This window comes from Apteryx mantelli, chromosome 3 (assembly GCF_036417845.1).
Source record: "Apteryx mantelli isolate bAptMan1 chromosome 3, bAptMan1.hap1, whole genome shotgun sequence".
In the NCBI taxonomy this organism is placed as follows: domain Eukaryota; kingdom Metazoa; phylum Chordata; class Aves; order Apterygiformes; family Apterygidae; genus Apteryx; species Apteryx mantelli.
In genome coordinates, this window is record NC_089980.1 from 13,840,876 (window position 1) to 13,863,048 (window position 22,173).

At 36.6% G+C, this 22,173-nt stretch overlaps 1 protein-coding gene across 9 annotated transcripts in view; it reads left to right on the forward strand.

The window, feature by feature from the left end:
- The window catches only part of USP34 (ubiquitin specific peptidase 34), a 149,745-nt gene that overhangs the window by 17,894 nt on the left and 109,678 nt on the right, over positions 1-22,173 (forward strand). For 5 of the 9 annotated variants that reach the window (XM_067292718.1, XM_067292723.1, XM_067292722.1 and 2 more), the window contains exons 2-7: positions 2,255-2,342; positions 6,827-7,247; positions 7,521-7,562; positions 12,867-12,917; positions 13,094-13,243; positions 18,753-18,820. In XM_067292718.1, coding sequence (XP_067148819.1) covers positions 2,255-2,342; positions 6,827-7,247; positions 7,521-7,562; positions 12,867-12,917; positions 13,094-13,243; positions 18,753-18,820 — 820 coding nt within the window. Of the gene's footprint in view, positions 1-2,254; positions 2,343-6,826; positions 7,248-7,520; positions 7,563-10,332; positions 10,353-12,866; positions 12,918-13,093; positions 13,244-18,752; positions 18,821-22,173 lie in introns of those variants that run through there. The other 4 variants (XM_067292721.1, XM_067292724.1, XM_067292725.1 and 1 more) reach the window with 3 other exon arrangements.

A 22,173-nucleotide genomic window follows, 5' to 3' on the forward strand; every position in this document is an offset into this window, starting at 1 on the left:
ATGTGTGTTTTTAAGTGGGGAGATGTGGGGAAGAGGCAAATTTTATAAATTTAGCAATGCGTATGCAAGATCATCCAAGTTAGAATTAGGCTCACCGGTACTAAGTTATGGTCAACAAGTTTTTGTGTCAGGTTTGAAAGAATTCATCTTGATGCAACAAAGCTCATAAAACTGAGAAAACTTTGTAAGGGTATTATGAATGTTTTATGCTGTGCAGGTTTTTTAAATACAGTATATATAGGCAAGGATCTGTCTTCTGTGGCAAACTGAACCAAATTGTTTGCCATAGTTGGGTTTCTTCAGCACTGTGCTGCTGCCTTGAGAGGCAAGTGTTGTGCTAATTTGTCTTGCTTATAATAGAAAGCAGTTTCAAGTGATACCCGTCTTTTAGTCTACTTGTCTGGTTGTACTTTGTCCGGGAGCGCTGGAGTTCTTCAAGCCCTACTAGGAGTGGGACAGAAAAGTGATGTCTAAAGTTTGATAGTATCCTTTTGAGAGACTGCTTTGTGTGTGTGTGTGTGTTTTATATATGTGTGCATATATATATATATATATATGTGTGTGTGTGTGTGTGTGTGCCTATGTAACATCCATATTTCAAAAACGACATCAGTATTTGTTTTGTGTGGTTATTCCCTGGAGTGGTGTTTCCCTCAACTTTACTTTCTGGTCTGTGCCGGCAGAATTCTGTTAGCTTCGGTATTTTGGAAACCCCTATTGATGGATCACATAGGGCCTTGTAGGGCTGCTGTTAGAAAAGAGATTGAGGTAGGGCTCCTGAAAAGCTCGCTTCTTCTAGGGGAACCTCTCATACAAAGCTTGCTTCTGAAGCAGCTGTGTAACCATGTAACATTTGAAATTTTCTGTGAAATCTGGGAGTGAATATTTGAGTTAGTTTTATGTTATGAAAGAAAGAGTCAACATTAAAAAAAAAAAAAAGCCTTATGTTCTCCATTTATATCACAATTAGTTGTAGAACTCTACAGAAATTTAGGACAAGGAGGAAATGAGAGTTGTGCATTGACAGTTGGAGAAAGAAATGTGACCAATGGGCAAAATCTAATGTCCTAATATATACACTGATGTGTAAATGTAGATGTGAACTGCTACTGATGTTTGACTTATTAGAGTTTGTTTTTGTGTGGTGTTTTGATGAAAGTGGGACTTCCAGTAATACCTCATTGAAATATTTGGGTTTTGAATTCACTCTAAAGCTGTTTGGATTTCTGGTTCTGATAAATGTGGTAAATGCTTATCGTTACTACCAACTGGTGATTTGTTAGTACTAAATACCAGTAGACACACGTCTATATTTGAAAGTAATAATTGGGGACTTAAAAGTCTGAAATAACTTTACACATACGCTACATGTATGGCATCTGTTCTTACCCTGATAAATTTTTTTCAGTGTTCATCTGGTTAGAAAAAGCAAGTTGAGGTCTCATGGTCATCTCAAAATTCAGACTCTTTTAAAAAAAATAAATAAGAAAAAAAAAAGCTGGCTGAGGAATAAAATTGCTGAAGGTTCATGTACAAAAGTGCACACCGATCAGTAGTTCCCAGTGAAGCTTATGAGGAGACTTCATGCTCAAGTGTCCTGTAAATTTAGCTATTTAGATTCTTTTATAGATTTAAAAGCTTTTTTTCCGTGCATCTATTTTTGAAACACTTTCCTGTACCTTGCAGCTACCTAATAAGGAATGAGCTGTTTTTAATCACAGAAGTTTATTTATAAGGAACAGGAAAATATTGTTTCCACAATATAGCCTTTAGCCTTGTCCAATTAAAACGATAGTCTCCAGAAACATCTTGTGTGATTTATAAAAGTTTTATTCTGTATGCTTGAAGAGCTTGATGTTGACCAGTTTGAGTATGCGATAGTGGATTATAAGAAGAGGCTGTTCTGAATTGCTGATTTTCACAGCAGAATCCAAGATGTTTTTATTTTAAATTTAGTCGCATACAAGCCTTGTCTCTGTTTAATGACAGCAAAAAATACGTAGAGTTTTGGTTGAAGACTTCAGTTTCCAATATGAAAAGATCGTTTATTAGGGTGTTATGCATTTTCATGCTGAAAAACCTTTACCATAAAGTTACTATAACTTGACTGCCAATGTTTTTATTATTACAAAGTGAATTTTTTTTATTTTTCATGCTATGCTTTTCTTTCTACCCAAATAGCAAAGACAAATTTTATTAAAAATACAACAGTTGCACACTATTTTGCTACTAATATGTTTTTATTTTTCCTCAGTATCTGACATTGAAGGTGGTGATGGATTGCAGCTCAGAAAAGAACATGCGCTCAAGATATTTGCTTACATCAATTCCTGGACGCAAAGGTATTTTTATAAAGAGTTTGACTGATATTGGATCTCGACAATAGGCTGCACTTCTTAAAAAATACAGTAGAGTGAATTAAAATGGGCAAATTATTGCTGTGTAGCTAAGTGATGTTTGGAAGGTAAAGGACACTTTATCACTTATAAATACAAATGTTATGTTATGCAGCGCATATGGGACAAAGCATGTTTTGAATGTGACTGCCATTCTAGGTGCTGTAGAAATAAAATGTGTAGTAGTAAATGGCTAAATTGCAATGGCAAATAATGTATGCTGCTGTTTTAACATGAGATTTTCTGGCTGCTTTGTGAGGGAGTGGGGGAAAGGAGAATTAAACAAACCGGAGTGTTAAAATTTTCTCAGTGTCCTAATACTGTGGCTCAAGATGAGGAACAATTGTAGCCCATGGCTATTAACCGGATAAAGAAAATTCTTGACACATGGTTGTCTTAAGAATAAAATAGATTATTCCTTTAACAGACCTATTATTTAGATTACTAGTGTTACTCTTTTATTTTGAAAAGGAGTTATTTTAGCTATTCTGCTTTCCTCACCAATATGGCTTTTTCCATTTGTTGGTATCTAGCAGCAGCAGTGCAAGGAATTTTATGGATATTAGTTTTTAGAAATAATCTACAGTAAGGACATTTGGAATTCAGGGCTCAACAGTGGTTGCAGAACCAAAGTGAAGCCTAAGAAATATTAGGAAAAGCAAAGAGAACAAATTGAAAAACATAATGTCCTATATAAATCCAGGTTATATCCACATTTTGTATACTTTTTACAATTCAGGTCCCCTCATTTAGAAGTGATACAGTAGAGCTGGAAAAGGCTTAAAGTGCAGAAAGAGCAAATAAAGATCTGGAATGGCTTCTTTATGAGAAAAAACGAAGTAGACTTTTCATCTTAAAAACAATGGAGGGGGAAATATGTTAGGGATCTGCAAGATCATCAGCTTCATTCAGTAAATATTTAAGGAATTATTTGCTGTCCTTTCCAATACAAGAATTAGGAAGAATCAGATGAATGTAGCAGGTGGCATGATGTGTAGTTGAGCTATAGAACTCCTTTGCCGTGGGCCACTGTGGGTGCTGAAAGTGGATCTGTGGGTCCAAGAAACAGTTGGAGATGTTTTTAGAAGAAAAGTCCATTGAGAGCTGCTACAAATTATTCCTTCTAACTCTCGGTAATTAAGGAAGTGTCTCTACCTGCTTACCCTGATTTGTGTTCTTCCCTAGGCGTTCCTTGTTTGCCACTATGGGAGAAGGTGTGTGCGTGTGTTTTTCCCAGGATATCATTGGCTCTGTTGTGACTGAGAACAGAAGAGTTGTCCTAAGTGGAGTCAAAGCAGTTGCATCCCTGGTAGCTTAATTGCTGGTAGCTACTTCTGGTGTTTTAGCCTCCAAATGAAAACTGGGCATGCCATGTTTTAGGTACCTGTGGTAGCAGACTCCTCCTCTTCCTCATTACATTCTGCCCAAAGAAGGTTGTTTTAGTCATAATCTTCTGCAATACTCTTTTTAACATGGAAGAAATTTTAAATCAAGATCACCAGCAACAGAAACCAGAATCCTGTCATTCCTTGACAGATCAAGTTTGTCTGAGAACAGTTGCAACCTAGTCTTTTTCCAGGATCACCATCTGTTCAGAGATTTGTCTTGTTCAGGGCATTATAAATGCAACCTAAAGAAAAAAATAAATATTGGATAATATTTAACTGTTCCTTTTCTTCAGGTTTCTTTTTACCTTCCTTACATAGGGCTTCATATTACCAGAGAGTGTGGAAAACATTCCTTAACCTAGTCAAAGTGGAAGTTAGAGAAGATGCCCCAGGAAGGAGTTTTACTTTAAATGTTTCATGTCCCTTTTCTGCTCTTCCAGATGGGCTTTAGAGGATTTTGTGTGTTGCTTTGTGTTTTGAGGCCTTCCTTAAGAATTCCTTTCTATAGCCTAAATCTCTGCCTTCAGAAGATCATCTGGCAGCTCAGCCTGAAGGACACTTTGCTTCCATCTCCATGTAGTGTTTCCTTTTCAGTTTCCTTCTGGGAATTCTGGTATCTTCAAAGAAGTCGTATTTGTAGCATGTTCATTTTTTTTCATAGATTGTATTTTAAATTTTGGTGGAGCTCTTCTTCCTGTAGACGCGTTCAGGTGTATGAAAATTTATATAGAAGCTTTGCAAATACTTCCATCTTGAATAATGTACCTTTGCCCAGTGGCAAATTCTTCAGTATTCATTAGCGTTCAAATACAGATATGTGAAAAGTGTTCAGCAGGCTTTAGCTTTTCATGATTATCGAGAATAATTTGCTACAGCCAGGAGGGGTGGTAATTTGTAAGCACAAATAAAGGACCTATTGTACATAGTCTTCCCCAAGGATAAGTACTTAAGGATATACCTGTTATTTTTGCCTACAATTTGTTGTTTCATTTGTTAACGTGAAAATACATTTACTGGTAAATCACAAGAATCTGTTTTCAGACAGGTGAAGTCATACTCCACATAGGGGATATTAAAACAATTTTTCCTGCTGTATAGATGGAAGAAAAGGTTTTAGGTGCTTCCATCACTGTATCTGTCCTGCAATTAGGGAATACTGAGTATTATCTTCAGAGCTTTTTCAGTCGATTAGACTATGTATTCAGGATGTATATATTTTAAATGCTGTAGCGCGAGGGTATAAGTTTGCATTCTGTCAAAAAAGGCAGCACCCTTTACCTGCTGTAGACTTTTTGTTATTTAAAATCTGTAGTTCTGAGTTCTGTCTGTCTTTCTTACAAATTATTATTTATTAAGCCCAGTTTCTAGCTTAAATGCTGTTTTGTGGAGGAGTTTTGTAATTACCTCTTACTGATGACTTCTTGCCCTATCTTCTGCCTGCTGATTTCTTTCAGAAATGGGTATGTTTATTTTTATATTACTGTAGTACCTGAGATCCCTAGTCATGGACTAGAGTCCATTGTGCTCCGTGCTGTACAGATGCAACGGGAAAAAGGTCTCTACTGCAAGATGCTACCAGTTTAAATACAAATATGGAAGAAACAGGTACATGCAGACACCTGGATGAAATACAAAGAGAAATCAGTCCACTGTCATGTCATACAGTAGTGAATTCAGTAAAGGATATTCACTTGAAGTGGAAGTTCTTTGAGATGGATTTCTGTATGTTTATTTTTTTCCCTGGGAGTCTTGACTGATACTTGATACAGAGGAGGCCGATGCAAGTAAAGCCAGTTTTATTTTAGGCTCTTGCTCGAAATTTTGAAAACAGTGAAAACAGAATGGAAGAGCGCTTAAGTGGGTGTACTGAGTTTGCAGCTCCAACTTCAGTTACTTTGCTTAGTAGAATTTGAGTGAGAAAGGGCTGAGTCCATCTCAAAGATTCTGTTACAAGCATGTAACCTTTAATTTTACTGTTCATTGAAGCCCCCTTGTAAATTGATTACTTTCTTCTGTAGATCCTCCAGGATTTAGATCCTTCTAGGGGAATATCCTTCAAATTTTGTTCAGAGTGAGGAAATTGCCTTGTTTGTATGGAAGAAGCAAATGTTCCCAGACAATAGGGTCTAGGGTGTCTACCTTGGGCGTTTATGCACAGCGAATATCTTTGGCATGTCCATCTATCCTTGCCCATAACTAGAGCTATAACGCAGTTTTCTAACTTGATAAGTGGATTGAATTTTTTAGTTATGTCCTTGTCTTGCTAGAGGAATGGTGTATAGCTCTCCCCTTGTTCTTTTCAGTTACAATACATGGGTAGCTATTCGGGGGAATATTCTCTGAATCTACAAAGTGAAAGTAATGAAGACACTATTGATACTGCTTTTTCCCATACAGGCACAGGGTACTAGTGTACATCAAGTTTCTCTCTAAATGCAGATAAAGCAAGTGATCAGTTCTTAAACACAATTAAAAATAAAATCGTTTTGTAGCCCCGTTGATTTAAAAAAATGATGATTATTTCCTACGCAGCTGACAAGCATGTCAGGTGGTTTATTGTGGTGCTATTGCTAAAGAGAAACAGATGAGGAAAGGGATTCCGGAGCATACCCAGGAACACTGCTGCTCCAGTAGCACTGTGACTTTGCCCCTAAGATGCCAGGCTCACCCTTTTGTGTATTTTAGTCACAGTGGCAGCTGCTGAACGATAACAGGGACCTCACAGTTTTCGGTGAGCATTTGGAAATAATGGGATGTTCATAGAGTTTAAGGAAGTCTTTGTGACTCTAATTAGCTGTTGGGTAGAGTCTGTTTCATTTGGATTTCCTTGCCTTTATGAGTCTGTCACATATTTTGTTGTTGAAAATGTTTTAACCTGAAACTTCCTTTTGGTCAGCTGCTTTAATATTCAAATTTGTCCTTTCTTTCCCCTTGTTAGCTCAATATTGAGCCAGTCTTCGTGAGATTATCGTTCTAGCTATTCTGACTTTAGCTACTTCAGGAATTTTTGTTTTGATTTTTATTTTTTCTGTTTTCTTACAGACAATGTCTGTGCTGTTTCAAGGAGTATAAGCATTTGGAGATCTTTAACCAAGTAGTATGTGCGCTTATTAACTTAGTGATTGCCCAAGTTCAAGCTCTGCGGGACCAGCTCTGTAAACATTGCACTATTAATATAGATTCAACATGGCAAGATCAGAATAATCAAGCTGATGAGCCCCTGAATGTAGAAAGAGAGTCTCACAAAGAAGAAAATGGAGAACGGCAAAAATCTATAGAGAAAAAATTAGATTCTGCAAGAACTTGTATCCTGACAGAGGAGGAGTCTGCAAAGAACACTGATGCTTTTAGTTTATGGAGCACTGATGAGAAGGAAAAACTGTTGCTGTGTGTGGCAAAAATCTTTCAGATTCAGTTTCCACTGTACACTGCTTATAAGCATAATACTCATCCCACAATAGAGGTATATCTTCTCTTTATGTGTATATTTAATTATTTTGTGAAAGGTTATTTGTTTTTATTAATGAGTAGACTGTGTGTGTTTGGTGATAGTTGCTTTCAAACAGGATGGGCAAATTCAGCTCTCCTGTTGACTTCAATAGAACTTGTCAGAGATACTTTTTAAATGACACATACTCTTACGCTTTCTTTAAAATATGCTTAATTGTTATAGGTAATATATTGATAAGTGTTGGATGGAACTGTACACTGAATTGTTGTACTGTTTAAATAACAGGAAGGCAAAAAGGGGACTATAGCGAAGCCTTTCTTCCAGAAGGTAACCCATTAATAGTTTACTAATTTCTTTTCGTTAAAATCAATGGTTCTAGAAGCAAAGATACATAAACTAAACTTTCTGCAAGACCAAACTTTCTTGTTAGAACAGCTTTTTAATTGAATGGAATAACTGAGCTCTACAAATGTAACTGTTTTGTGATGCTAATTTTCTCGCTGTACTATTTGTTATTGCTACCATTCACATTTTCCATATTTTCTTCTGAGAAAACATCACTTTCAAAACTCCTGCAAATGTTTAATTCACAGTTTCAGAAATAAATACTGCAGTGTTAGCATTTTCTAGCTGAAACAATGTAGTTCTTGGAAAGGTTGGTTTTTCATTCAACTTGTGATAGTCCATTCATAAACAATTCTTGCACAACATTGTATGCAAAGAAAGAGATATATTTAGCTATAGGAAGAAAGATTCTACCCAACAAATGCCTGAGGAAGTCACTGAATGGAATATACTACAATTATCCCCAACAGTCTTTTTTATATATATTTATTAATTTTTAGGGTTTCAGAGTCCGTTCCAATTCTGAGTAGTTAAGCTTGCTTTTTAAACTTCAGTCCAAACTGAAAAGACACAAAGTCATATTCCATTTTTTATGTGTGCTAGTGTGATCACAAGATATAATTGATCCTTGATGAATAGATCCTGCTGTATCTGCCAAGAAATTTAGCTAACCTATTATATGGAAAGATGAGTGGCATAGGAGTTCTTTTGGTGGGCTAGATTTGCTCTCTTGTCTTCTGCCAAGACATGAGCATAAATTAACGTAGGCTGTTTTACAAATATATGTGTATAGATTTGTCAGGATTTGTGGATTTCAGGGAAAAATGAGGCAAAGTTAGAGTTTGTGGATTTCAGGTTACCCATCCTTCATTTTGGCCTGCCTAATTGCTTTTAAACTTTCACCATATGTAAATAAATCTGCAGTTCAGCCTGTGCAAGTCGAAACTGTAGAGGGTAGGTCTATCTCGTCAGTTAAAAAAAAATCAATGACTGCTTAAGTGATTTAGCTTTTGTGCTCTTGTGGGACATCTACTGAAACTAGCTTCACAGGAAGATGCTGTGAACAAATTTGGAACGCCTTTTATGTGTATGAAGACAACACTGGCTCCTTTTAAAGGACAATATAGTGAATTTTTTTTTCTTTTTTAAATTTAACTCTCAAATGATTTAAAAAAATCTCAGAAATGCCTGCTGGGATGATTTCTTTTTCAGTTGATGTGCAGACATAAAATGATTTGGGCACAAATCTGCAATAGATTGCTATGTTGTGACTGGCTATCGCTCTAGACGGTAGAAGTGATTTGTTGATAATTTGAATTATCGAATACATTTATTCATTAGGTATAGTAAAAAGTGTATAACATTAAGAAGGGAAGCTGGGGAACACTCTTCTGAGATACAGACTAGTGAGAGAAAAGTGTTTTTTACATTTATGCTAGACTTTTATGTTCCCAGGTATCAATTGTAGGGGTTTGCTATCTTGTCTCATAAAGTGCACATTTTTCCTTTTTTGGGGGGTGGGGGTTGTTCACATTTCACAGGTCTCAACATCTATAATTTTTCTCACAATTTGAGATCATCTATATTTAGGAAACCCTGGGGTACTGTTACTGTAAAGTAGTAATGTTAGCTGTTTTAATGTCATAAAACTTTCTACTGCCATGCGTAACTCATTTACTGAGGTTCAAAACCTAGTTTTGGGCTTCAGTCTAGGACACATACTAGCCAGATTGAGACAGATTATTATTCTCAGCAATGGGAGTGCGTGGTTTTTTTTTTTAGATCAGGCTTGGACTCAGTCCTCAAGGAAACATAAAACAAAGCAAAAAACCAAAAACCAAAAAACCAAAAAACAAAAACCTGTTTGGAGTGTGCTGTCTACACCTATAAGCTAAATGCATTCCTGAACAGACCAAATCTGCCAAGTTGTTGAGAGAGACTGAAGTGTAGCTCCCCCACCAACATTTCCTTTGCCCTGGAAAAAGGGAAGTTTTCTGATACGAAATAAACTCTAATTTTCCCTCTTGCTGAGTTCATAAATTGCTCTTCCCAGGTTCTTGAGATGAATTTGCACAATTTTATTGAGTCGTCATGTCCAGCAAGGTTTCACATCTATTTTGTCTAGAACTGTCCAACTAGGCTGTCATTTAAAAATTACAGCTGTAAGGCTTTCACACATTTCTGGTGACAATTAGCAGTCCATATTGCAGTTAGTCTTCGCTCTGCGTACACCTCCAAAACTTTACTTTGTTCTTAATGACAGCAGACGGAAGACAAATCTTGAAGTCTGATCCTCTTATCCAGGTGCTTACCAGAGTCACTCTAGACACTTGACCACCTAATGGAGGGGAAAACATTCTTATTAAAGTAGCAGTTTTTTCCTGTTTTAGGAGATCACAGAATTGGACCAAAAATAACAGCAGAACCAGAGAAAAGGATGTTGCTTGTGTATGACCCTGCTATAGACCTTGAATGTCCTTAAATGATATGGGTTAAGAATGATTTTTGTCCCTTACACATTTTTCTCTCTGTGGTGGTTTTCATATGCCTCTTCTAATTTTAAAGTGAGAAGGCGAAGACCATGGAAGCCTGACTGATAGCCAGAAGGGGTGTGTATCCCTGCTAGCAGAAGCTGCCTTGAACCATTGGGTTCAGACAGAAAAGTGAACATGGCCTCGCAGAGGGCAGAAGCGTCATAGAAATATGCTGGATTTGAGGACAGTGAAACTGTATCTGTGAAAGTAAATCAAGCATATGTTACTTACTAGAAAGGTATACCTGAGAGTGGACAAGTATATGGTTGTGACTTAAGTAAAATGAATATGAATCTGTATAAACAGAATGTTTGTCTCAACTTTTCTCATACTCTTTGGAAGCCTAATGAAAGATGTTTTTTTGCTAATTTTGAGATCCCAGAACAGCACAATTGATTGCAGCCAGTTAGAGGACAACCCACCTTAGGACCATAAACACTGAAGAATGAAACTTCTGTTATGATAGTATCTGGAAATGCACAATTTGCTTCTGTTGAAACCTCCCAGCATTTTTAGATGCCCAAAGAGAGATTGTTGTATCCATTTTTGCATCATTAAAATGCACTCAATGAAAACTCTTTATGAATATGTATATTTGAATTTTTGAGAAATTTTCATACTTTGGAATTGGTCCTCTTAAGAGACCTTGCATGCAGGAGACTTTAAAATTGTGCACCCTATTTTTCTTTTCATACTTACTCCATGCAGCCTGTTTAATGTCTAGAACGGACATTTCAGAGGAAAAACAAACTTCTAGAAAACAAAGGACACTTAAAATCCTGTAGAGAAAGGAGCACCGACATATAGTGTGCTCTTGAACTTTGCACTATCCTAAAATTTCTCCAGACAGGAATGAATAATGAATCTTAGGGGAGTTAGCCAACTGCTTAGTAACTCCTTCAAGAACATAAAAGGAAGAGGAAAAGTCAGTTGTTTAGATACCTGTAGTCCCCTGCTTCTTCAGAATGTTGCCATCTCTGGTCCTCCTTTGCAACTGAATCTTTTCTTGGAAGTTGCCCCTAGTTAAGTTCCCCCTCCATGATTGTGTCCATGCCAGACCTCAGCTAGTATGTTTCATCTGAGGGTGGGGATGTTTTTTTGTTTTTTTTTTTGTTTTTTTTTGTTTTAAATATCATATTAGACTCTCAGGATCAATTCTCTTACTTCCTTGGCTGTAAAGTTGATCTTCAGGAATGCTATAAGTCTCCAACTGTTCTGTTGCACATCTGCCAGTACAGAAGTCACATTCCCAGGTTCTCTCTCTCAAATACCACACCTCTAGTAAGCTTTGCAGGACTGATACAACGTAGCTCCATGTGTTTTTGACTTTTATATTCTAAAGACTGTATTTCAGTCAGCAATGAGTCTCTTCTATTCAAGAAAACTGATGAAATTTTGCACGCTGTTTTGCTGTTTTCATGAGCAGAGCACTGAACGCCTTTTCTTGCTACTGAGAACTTGAAAACATATCACCTACTGGCTTCAAAGCTGATTTAAAAATAACCGTTAGACTATCATGAGTTTAGGCATGGCTTGGAGTTCAACAGGAAAAAAAGAAAAATAAACGCTTAGGTATAATATGAACATATTGAATAATTAAAAATATGTTTATATCACACCCAGCATCTCTTACCTCCACCATCCTGTGGTGTAATATTAAGAAACGTACCACTACAGAGGTATTTGATATAGATTCAGGGAAATTTACTTAAATAAACTATGTGTTTAACTTATATTTGAGTTGTGAATATAAGAACTGGGTGTTTGGCATAGAGAGATGGAAAGGAGAAGAATGTGTGCTTTAACTACCTGCAAGTATCCCGAACAATGTTGTGGTTTTACAGTTACGTTTTATGATAGTACGAGTGCCTTTTTGCCCCCAGCCCTATGCAAGATACATCTAGTATGTGTGACTAATTTAATAAAGAAAATCCTGATTTAGACTGCCCAAAAAGTGCATGATGTGAGCATTAAAAAGAAAAAGCTATTTTTCCAAATCATTTTCAATTTAGTACTTTTAGAAAATATATTTCTTGTCACAGCAAATAGCTAACAGATTGACAGGGTGATATGATTTCCTCCCCCCACCCATTTATCCTTTAAAGAGTATTAGGCACTTATTTTATAAGAGGTGTTTTCTTATATGTAAAAGAATGTAGTAGTTGGGGCTGAAGAATTTTAACATCCTGATGGGAATGAGTAATTTGACAGTTTAACTTTCTACGTCACTAAATGTAGGACTGTGGAACGTACTGTCTATTCGGTCATCTGAATTCAGATGTTTGGGTAAACTTCTCATCTTTAGGAAAACATTGACATTCAAAAACATCTAGATTCATTCTGTTTTATAATTCCCAGGCTGGTCTGCAGCTAGTGTGCCAGACTTCCACCTCTGTAGTATTTCTGTTGAAAAAATTTGGTATTGGTACATGGTGATCTTGGGGGGGGCAGAAGGGCGGAATGGAAGAATGATCTGCTAATCCTGACTATTGAGAGCGATTGCTGAGATACTATCCTAAGTGTGTATTTATGTACTTATAAGTACAGCTTAATAAAGGTGAATTTATGAACTGCAAAAATAAGTTTTGCAGTGTAAAAGTTGAGCAAAACTTGAGCTTCTGGCTTCCTAAAAATCTGTTTTTTTCATATTTCTGTTAGCTGATTGTAATGTCTGTTAATAGTTGTATTTTGTGCTACAAATGTGTGTTTATTCCTTCTGTTAGCTAATTTTATTCTTTCTCTTTTTGAACAGGATATTTCTGCTCAAGAAAGCAATATATTAGGGGCATTTTGTGATATGAATGTAAGTCACACCTATTTCTATTTTTAAATAGATACACATTTCCTAGAAACTTAAAACAGCCATGTTCACTTCTCTGTATAGATTTGTGTTATATTAATGTGTCTTATTTTGAATTCCTTATATATCTGAATGGATATAGTATTTCTTTACTGATTTTAATTTTTTTCTTTCTGTAGGATGTAGAAGTACCATTGCACTTGCTTCGTTATGTTTGTCTGTTTTGTGGAAAAAATGGCCTTTCCCTCATGAAGGATTGTTTTGAATATGGAACCCCGGAGACACTGCCATTTCTTATAGCACATGCATTTATTACAGTGGTATCTAATGTAAGTATTGTCTCAAATTATCTAATGTTAAACATAAAAAATTAAAAAATGAAAAGACTGAAGCTTGAAACAATTCCGTAGGACCAGGGAGGGACAAAAACCACTATAACATTTTCCTTGTTAGGAAAATGAGGGTTGCTGGTCCATTGGGACAGCATTTCATCATCCAAACCCTACACATTTCCTGTAGGCACACAACTAACTTTGCAAGTTTAGATTATTTCATTGTTCCTAGACACTGAGATTGTAACAGCCCCAAGGATGTTGTTGTCTGAGGTGATTTTTGTCCCTGAAATTGTGTCATGGATATGTTCTAACCTGCTTCAGGCTATATTAACTTTTTACCTATTTCCTGTGAGGTGCAAAGGAGGAGCCTGTGCCTTTCTTTGCCTCTCGTTTCTTGTGATTTTATATCATATGTATTTGCAGCAGAGAGGGAACTAGCTTTTATTTTCATTTAGTTTTTGAACATATATCCTTCATTTGTCTGTTTTGAAATAATAGTGATTTTTGACTAGCAGAATTGTGAGTTAATTTTAGTGAAGACTTGAAGGAGACTGGTAATGGAAAATAAAACTGGTCTCTGAGTAAGGACATATAAGAGTTTAGTGTAATGTGAGAAGATGAAGTGATGAGCAGTCTTATGGATGTAAAGGAAAACAATTTATGTTATGCCTTTTGTGAAGTGAGTTTAACATAATTTTGACATTATTTTGTCCTAATATTAAGTACTTAAAATGAGATCCTTGCTTCCACACATCCTTCCTCCTTTCTTGTTGCTGTTACTGACCAGCCAGGATGATGTTCCAGATAAGTACTGAAACACGTTTGTGTAGAAGGAATGGATGATTGAAATAAAGCACCCACTGATGTACCGGTGTCACTTACTCCTGCTTCTTCTAGTATGAGGCTTCTTGACTTGTAGGTCAGAGAGCAAATGAGTAAAGCCAGGGCATGCTCAGTTCTTGTGATCTTAAACAGGAGGACTGCTGCAGGGCCTCTGTACGTTAAACCGTGGAGCTATGTTCTCTTCTGGCCCTATCTGTGTGACCTGATGAGCTTTCTGTCTCTAGCTGTTGTTAGTGCAACCCGCTGGTGTCTTTTGCTCCTGTGTATCAGCTGAGTTGCTCCTATGACATTCTAACCCAATTAAGTTAAAACAAGCTGAGATAGAAAATAATGAGTTAAACTGTTCAAATTAATTTGCATATTTTAAGTGAAATAGGGTATAAACATGTGAGCAGACCAGATGGCATTTGGGTGCGGTGGTATCACAATCAGCTGTGTGAGAGCTGGGGACAGTAATGTCTTCAGTCAGAAGAAAATCTGTGACCCCTCCCAACTTCAGAGCCATGTTCTGGATTTAAGAAATAATGTTAACAGTCTTCATCAAACCGCTTACTGAAAAAGTATGGTCTTGTAGGTTATTCCAGTTTTGGAAGTAAATTTTGGTCATGGAACCAGGCAGCTCCCTGTCACACCAGCATTTTTTTCAACCAGCGCTCTGACTGCAAATCCCATGTTCTAGGTGTCCTGGGCCAGCGTATGTTTAAACTGCATCTGTCGTCTTTCTCCTTTCTTGAAGTCCATCTTTCTCCACAAGAACTTTCTTTTCCAAATTCTTACAGACATCCCCTAACCCCAAATGTACCTCAGCAAAGTTTCTTTCTCCAAATCAAGCAACTTTGCGGCTATCTTTTGTTCTAGTAGGTAATATGTTTACTTGTGTCTTGCAGCTATTTTAGATGAAAGCTATGGTTAAATCTGTCAGATAAAGTGAAATTCCACCCAACCCATAACCAATAGAAGTACTGTTTCTTCAGCCTTTTCCAGCATTGCATCTTTTACAGTTCAACCACAGTCTTTCCTGTGAACTCTTTCTGGCTTTGCTGGCAAGTCCGTGCAAGTCGGAGAGACGTGAGGAAACCTGTCTTAGAGAAACTCATCTCTTAGATTTTATCTGCAAGTTCACTACAGAAAGTATAAGATCATGTTTTATGTGTAACATGCTTTATTCATCCACTTCCAGCATTTGGTGTCACTCAGTTTACTTGTCAGTAATGCTTCCGACTTCAAAATACAACATGTGTATTAGTTCTGGGTGAGGCAGCTAATTTTTTTTGATACAATAATTTCACCTTGCTCATATGAAGAAAAACAGATTTCTCTCTCACTCTACAATGGTGCATAAGTTTCTAATGTTGATGTTTCTCTTCCCTGATTCTGTTTATATTCTATCTCTGTATTTACGATTTATATAGTAAATATCAATAACATAATAATATGTATTTCTGATTGTGTCTGTGAATCAGCTCCAATAAAGCAAAAATGAGCATTCACGATATCTTTTTTATGAACAGAATATTGTTGATCTCAGTAAGAACTCTTCTACTTTGATGTCTTGTTACCGCAGTGTATTTGAGTTTGTGGGATTTGTAGATAATATGAGCTTTATGAGTGACCTTGTTGATCACAGCTCAGTGAACAGCTCTGCAGTGTCAACTGTTACCTGTGTAAAATCAGAACCATAGTATATAACCCTTAAATGCATTTTCGCAGCAGCAGCGCCAGCTTTTGAGGATGGCAGTTAACTAGCCATTATTGCAAAGACTCTGAGAAATATGAAAGCTAGGATTTAATTAAAAGTCTGTGAGGAGAATGAGTTTTTTGGTACCACCTTAAGTTTTTCCAAAAAATATTTCTGGGAAGGACTGTAGTATGGAGGGGCCTAATCATCCCTCATTAAACAGTCAGGCTTAGTGGTGAGCTCTGTGAAGGAGAATAGATGAACAAAGCTGGAGACGGTAAACTGAAGTCAAAGAAATCATTTGATAACACCCCAAAACAGTCAGCTTTTAGTAGATAAGGCTGCATAGCTGTGCGGAAAGCGTTTGCTCTGTTTATTCCACAAGGGAAGACGACTGTCTCATGAAGTGTACTCTAACGGTGCATGTAAAAGGGAGAACACCACCACAAATTAGTAAGGTATGCAGGGGACCTGAGCTGAGCACTGCTGTTTCATTCATATAGAGGACATGGAAAAAATAATTGAAAAGATGTTCCCTTGAAATGTTCTGTCCAGCAAACCTGGTTTGACTAAAAGTCTTTGTCGAACAAGCTTATGTTTGTAACGATAGAGCTAGCAACTGTAATATAATGTAGTTTGCTTCACGCAGGCAGTTGGCTAGTTGGCACTCTTGGTCTTCCTCCAGCTCGTTGCTCTGCAAGATGCTTTCTTAGCAACCTGTATTGTGGTGGGACTGCTCCTTCTTGGGATACTTCTGTGCTATCCTTTCTAGTCAGATTGGTCTTTTAGTCAGTTGGCTTCCTCCTCTCTTCCCACTTTTCGTATTCCATGCTCCTTGCTCTGTCAGACTGCCTGATATTCCGTTGGTCTCCTTAAGGAAGAACTGAAAGAGATGCGGAGAAGGCTGCGACCTCCAGCTTGTTCTGTGGAGGGTTTAGTCCTCACTGAGAAAGCTTCTCATCGCTTCATTCCGTATCATTTCAGGTTGGGGGATGTTGTAGAGGAAGCGTTGCCATCTTCCACAATCGAGATGAATTAATAAAAGTAGTGCTGAGGATTTCCAAATGCTGCTTTAATTTTACTTTATGAAACTTAATAACTTGATTTAAGTTATAAAAGTAAAAACTGTTGTGAGACAAACTGCCTTTTAGAAATGAATTAACTATAGTAAAAAATAATTTAAAAAACACTCTGAAGTTTAAGAATAGAAGATACATTAAATACTTAATTTTAAAAGCAGACAGAAGCATTAAAAAGTGTGATGAGAGTTATGAATTTTTTATGTAAACAGTCATTTTGTCTAAATAATTTAGTGGATTTGTATTTGAATTCATGATAAAAATTATATTTTTATTTATGGCATGGGAAATTATCACTTAATTCAGTTTAGAGGATAAAGGGCATATGTAATGCAAGAATCCACATGGATGAAATGGCTTTAAAAGTTTGAATTAATACAGAATAAAAATGACTACACCCCAAAAAATCCATAAAATAAAATTATAAAAACATTTCCTACTTTTGTTGTGTAAGGAAATATATGTGCTTGTTTCATACTTGCATGTGAAAAAGAGCACATCACTGTGTCAGGATCAAAGTGTCTGAATACAAATAGTACCTTTGTTATCCTTGCAATTCGTGTCAAAATGTTATTTAATCCCTGTTTCTAGAACAAGCATCTTCTAGTTGCAATTTCTGTATTTGGCACATTGGTCTTCTTTTTTTTCCTTTTTTTTTTCTTGAGACTGCCAGTAGGATCAGCAGCTTATTCCAAATGTGGCCTTTTTGGCAATGTGAAGATTTGGCAGGTTTCCTTTGCAAAATTGGTTAGTATCATTACTGTGTAATATTAGTTGCATTGTTTAAAAAAAAAAAAATCCCCCCAATTTTTTTTTTTCCCCCAGAATTGACTCAAAAATATTTGACTAATTCCACAAATGTTTAAAATAAATGCTGGAGATACAGTTTTCCTATGGGCTAGTAGTGTTTTCTGCTAGCAAGTGAGAATTCAGAATATTCTGCAAACAGAATTTCCCAAACTCCTGGTGAGAATTTATTCTCTACTCAGAATATATTGCATCAGTTGCAAAGACTAAACTTTCGTGTAAGAACAAGCATGGAGCTGTAGAATGACATGGCAGCTTTGAGTGACTGTTCACACACTTGTGTGTGCACGATTCAAATTATGTTAGTAGTAGTAACAGCTGCTGCTGTTTCATCTTTGCTAGATCCCTTACCTGGCACGTAGTTGTCTTTCTGTAACAGGTTTAACAGGCTCAGCATTTGTTTTTGAAATGCAGATGGAACTTCTAACTTTGCCTGTGTAAGTAGTTTGGTTGGTCCTCTTCTCACAGCAGTGCTAAATAGCTGTTTCAGTTGTTGTTTTTTTTTTTCTGCATACATTTTTTTTTCCAGCATACGTTTCTGCAAAAGTGGTAAAGGCAGTATGGTAAACACAGGAATGCAAATACAGTAGTAAAAAAACCCCTGCTCTTAATCACTGGTTATAAAATATAATTTTATAGAGTATATAAGGCCTAAAAAGCAAAGCATCAACACAAGTGAAATAATTTTACTTGATTTAGGAGAGCTTCACAAGGAACAGAAAGAATGGAATCATTTTCTTTTAGATTAAAAAAAAAAAAAGCAACAAGGTTGAGGAGCAGTTTTTCCTACTGAAGAAACAAACTACAGAAAGTTCAGAAATGAGACATGTGTGCAGTATGTTATTTATAGTAAATTTCTATTTTCTAGTTGAGTAGAAGAAAAGATGCAACTCTTGTTTAAACAAGTCACAGAAACATTCTTCAGATAATTTTGAAAATCAGACAATTAACAATTTTAAAGATTCACATGAAAAATAAGAAAGCCTTTTTTTAAAGTGGTGTTGCATGTGCAAATGTACTAGCAATATTTCATTTTTATAATTCTCAATAAATGTCATTAATGAAACTTTTATCTATTTATGTTTTTGCATTATAGATCAGAATATGGCTACACATCCCTGCTGTCATGCAGCACATTATACCCTTTAGGACTTATGTTATCAGGTAAATTTTTAATTTAAGAGTTTTTTCTCGTGGGACTTTTGACAGCTCCTATTTATAATTTCGGATGCTATACTTTCGAATTGTTCAAGCTCTGTCTCTATTATTTCAATAAACAGAGTGAAGGTATTGTTCAGAGTTAGTTTGGGGTAGCTCCTTCCATCTACCTGATTTCAGTATAGCAAATCAATCTTGATAATAGCATTTTTAATATGGCATTCAGCCCCTTTTTGACATGTTATATCAGGATCCACTGTAGTACAGTTCGTTTCCTGCATTATCTTCATAAAGTTGCAGAAAATTTGCAATGAGATTGTGTGAGTAGAAGAGCAATTTGTAATCATTGAAATTTCATACACTGAGTTTCACTGAGTTTTAACACCACTTCACATTTTGAAGTTCTTATTTCCAGCTGGCAGGAACTGAAGTGTGATCAGAAGTCTACTCACACTTTTATGTATCTAATTATATCCAGTCCCAATGATTTTCTTTTTATCAAGCTGCCTATCATGAAAAATGCTTTAAAATTAAAGTGTTTATAAATATATTTATTTATACAAATAATTTATTTTTATTGGTTTTCTTCAGACAATATTAAAATCCAGCGAGTAGATAATGAAATTGTCCTGTGTATGTGTATTTGCCCTGCCATGTGGGGCAGTGGAGAGGTGTCTCTGCTGATTCTCCTTGTGAGGTCCCAACTTTAAACTTTCTTGTTCCAGACTCCCTAAAAGGCCACTGCTCTTGCATCAGCCCATGGGCCCACAAATCCTCCAAGGGTCTGGGTCTCCTATAACTGTGCTGTTAGAAATGCGCTTATAATAGTCATAGCTTACTTCTGTGATATCAATAAATGTGTCTTTATGGATTATATTATGTTAACAATACTGGTATAAAATCACACTCTTAAAAAAAATCATATTGGCAACAAAAAAGTACCCAAAATGGTGAGGATCAGAACTACATTTCATGTTTAAAAAATGTTCTGTTTTTTAATTACAAAGAATTTTGATGACATAAAAATTAAGTATTGCTTCACTATCAACGTATCTTGCTATGAAATGGTCTCTAGCAAAATGATATCAGCAGACAAAAGAGTATTCCCATCTTTTATTAAACTATACCAGTCTTGAGCTGACAGTCCTGCTGTACTTACTCCTTCATTATTGATGGGTTATCTTTGAAATCTAATTAAGGTAATTATTAATCATGAAGCAGTCTAGGAAACGATCATGGAAATATAGAGGTTCTTTAAGCGCTTGTCCCCATACATATTCTGCTGGTGGTTGTTTGTGTACCTGGGAATTTGTTCATGAGCCTTACTTATCTTCTTGCAGTGTATGGAAAATATAGAGAGCATTGAAGGATCAGCAAATAGAGCTAGGCTGGTGCAAAGGAACTTGAGTGAGACAGAAGAACATGGGCTGCAGCCTTAGCTGTTGATCTTTCTTTGTTTGTCCTCCTATTTAGTGCTTAGTTCTTAAAGTTTTTTTATTTTATAACTGTAGATAACATCAGTGTGACATGAATAAATAGATTGTTTCCCTGTTTTCTCTTCATCTCTTCCTCACTATTTTACCCATAGAAATGCTTGCATCTGATTTAAAATGTAGTTTGTCAGCAGCTTCTTGCTATAAATGATGGCCTCAATGTCTGTTAGTTTATAGAATACACTTATGTCTGTCAGAAAGGTAACATTGATATAGGGTTTCCCTATGGAAGACATCAAAAGTTTAGAGAATGAATGGGATATTTACCCTATTTTCATTTTCTACAACTGAGTCTTGATAGGAGGTCTAGGATTTCTCAACATTACGGAACAGAAGTCCAAAGCTTTGTTCATGAAGATGCACTTATGGAGTGGGACATGAACCTTAGAGGTCATATAACAAAATAATATACAATGTTATACCTTTACATGGGACAGAAGTTCACTCAGATGATTTTTCAGTAAAAGGTGACTTTTGACATATGCAGCTACCCCCATGTAGTTGTCAAGCTTATAGGTCTCTTTTTAACTCCCTGGGCCTCTAGGTCTTCCCCTGCTGTCTACTGTCATATCTGAAAGCAAATACTAATCCTGGGCACAGCAGCACAGCACCTTCAAAACAAATCATGCAGTAACTACTGCTACTGTGCAAAGTAATAGAAGGGTCTTGGAGAGCAGTTTAGTTGGTGTGAGCTCTCGGGGCTCTGACTGCCTGCCATCACCTCAGGATGGGCCTCCTGTATGCTCTGGACCCCGATGTGAGCCTCCTCCTAGAGCCGATGACCGCTGGGACAGCAGTGCTGCAGCTGCACTGGAGCAAGGGGACTGTCTGGCCCATAAAGGGGTTGTAGCCCACAGCATCTGAAAGAGACTGGTAGTGGCTAAGACCTTAATAATACTTGTTCTGTCAAATACAGATTCATTCAAAGCCCTTGTGTTGGTTGCAAGCAGCCTGTTGCCAGCATTTTCAAAATCCCTGGCCTAGAAGTAGTTTACCATGCACACCCAGATGTTTCTCTTCACCGATTTCTGCCATGACTATGTAGTTGACCATAGCCGTATGATAGATGCCTTCACAGAATGTCTGATCTAAAGGATACAAATCCAAGTTGTTGCTCATGCAGATTTCTTGCAAGAACCGCAGTTTTGCAACGCTGATCAACATGATGAGCAGAGAGAGAGATCACCTGCTTGGCATCCTAGCAGCATCTTTATCAGATGAGGTTAACCTTTATGTTCCTATTCTGCGTTATCTCTACTAGGAATGGATGAAATGAATAGCAAAATGTGTATTCTTCTAGAGGAGATTCATTTCTAGTTGGTTATATGCACACATCACTTTCTAATAATGACCACTTTTAGACTTTGCAAAGATCAGGGACTCACTGCTGCCATTATCGCTCCTACTAAAAAAAGATAATAAATATTATTTTCTGCCTGAGGAATGGAGCGCTAGTGTTCATGTTCTGCCTCTGAAACCCCTACATTGTTCAGTAGTTTATGAAAGAGTTAAAGAATATAAATTAAAAATGGCACCTATCGATAAGGAAGGAAAGTGTTTTTGACCTCCTTAAAAGGCAACTTTATTGATCTAAGAACTTAAAATTCTGCATATCAAATGGCAAAATTCTCACGATGAAATCATTGTTTATTCATGATTAAAAAAATGATGAAATTTATTGACAAAGTGACTCAAGAATAAGGTACAGTTCTTTGCAATTATAGATGAAGGCAAGTTGTTGATGATGTCTTTCTTATAAAAGACATTGGTTCCAGCTGATTTCACCTCAAGATCAGAGATGCAAGATGCTCTGCATGGTTCCAGATTTTGAATGCCTCAAAAGAGCTGTAGCTATAAACTGTGGTG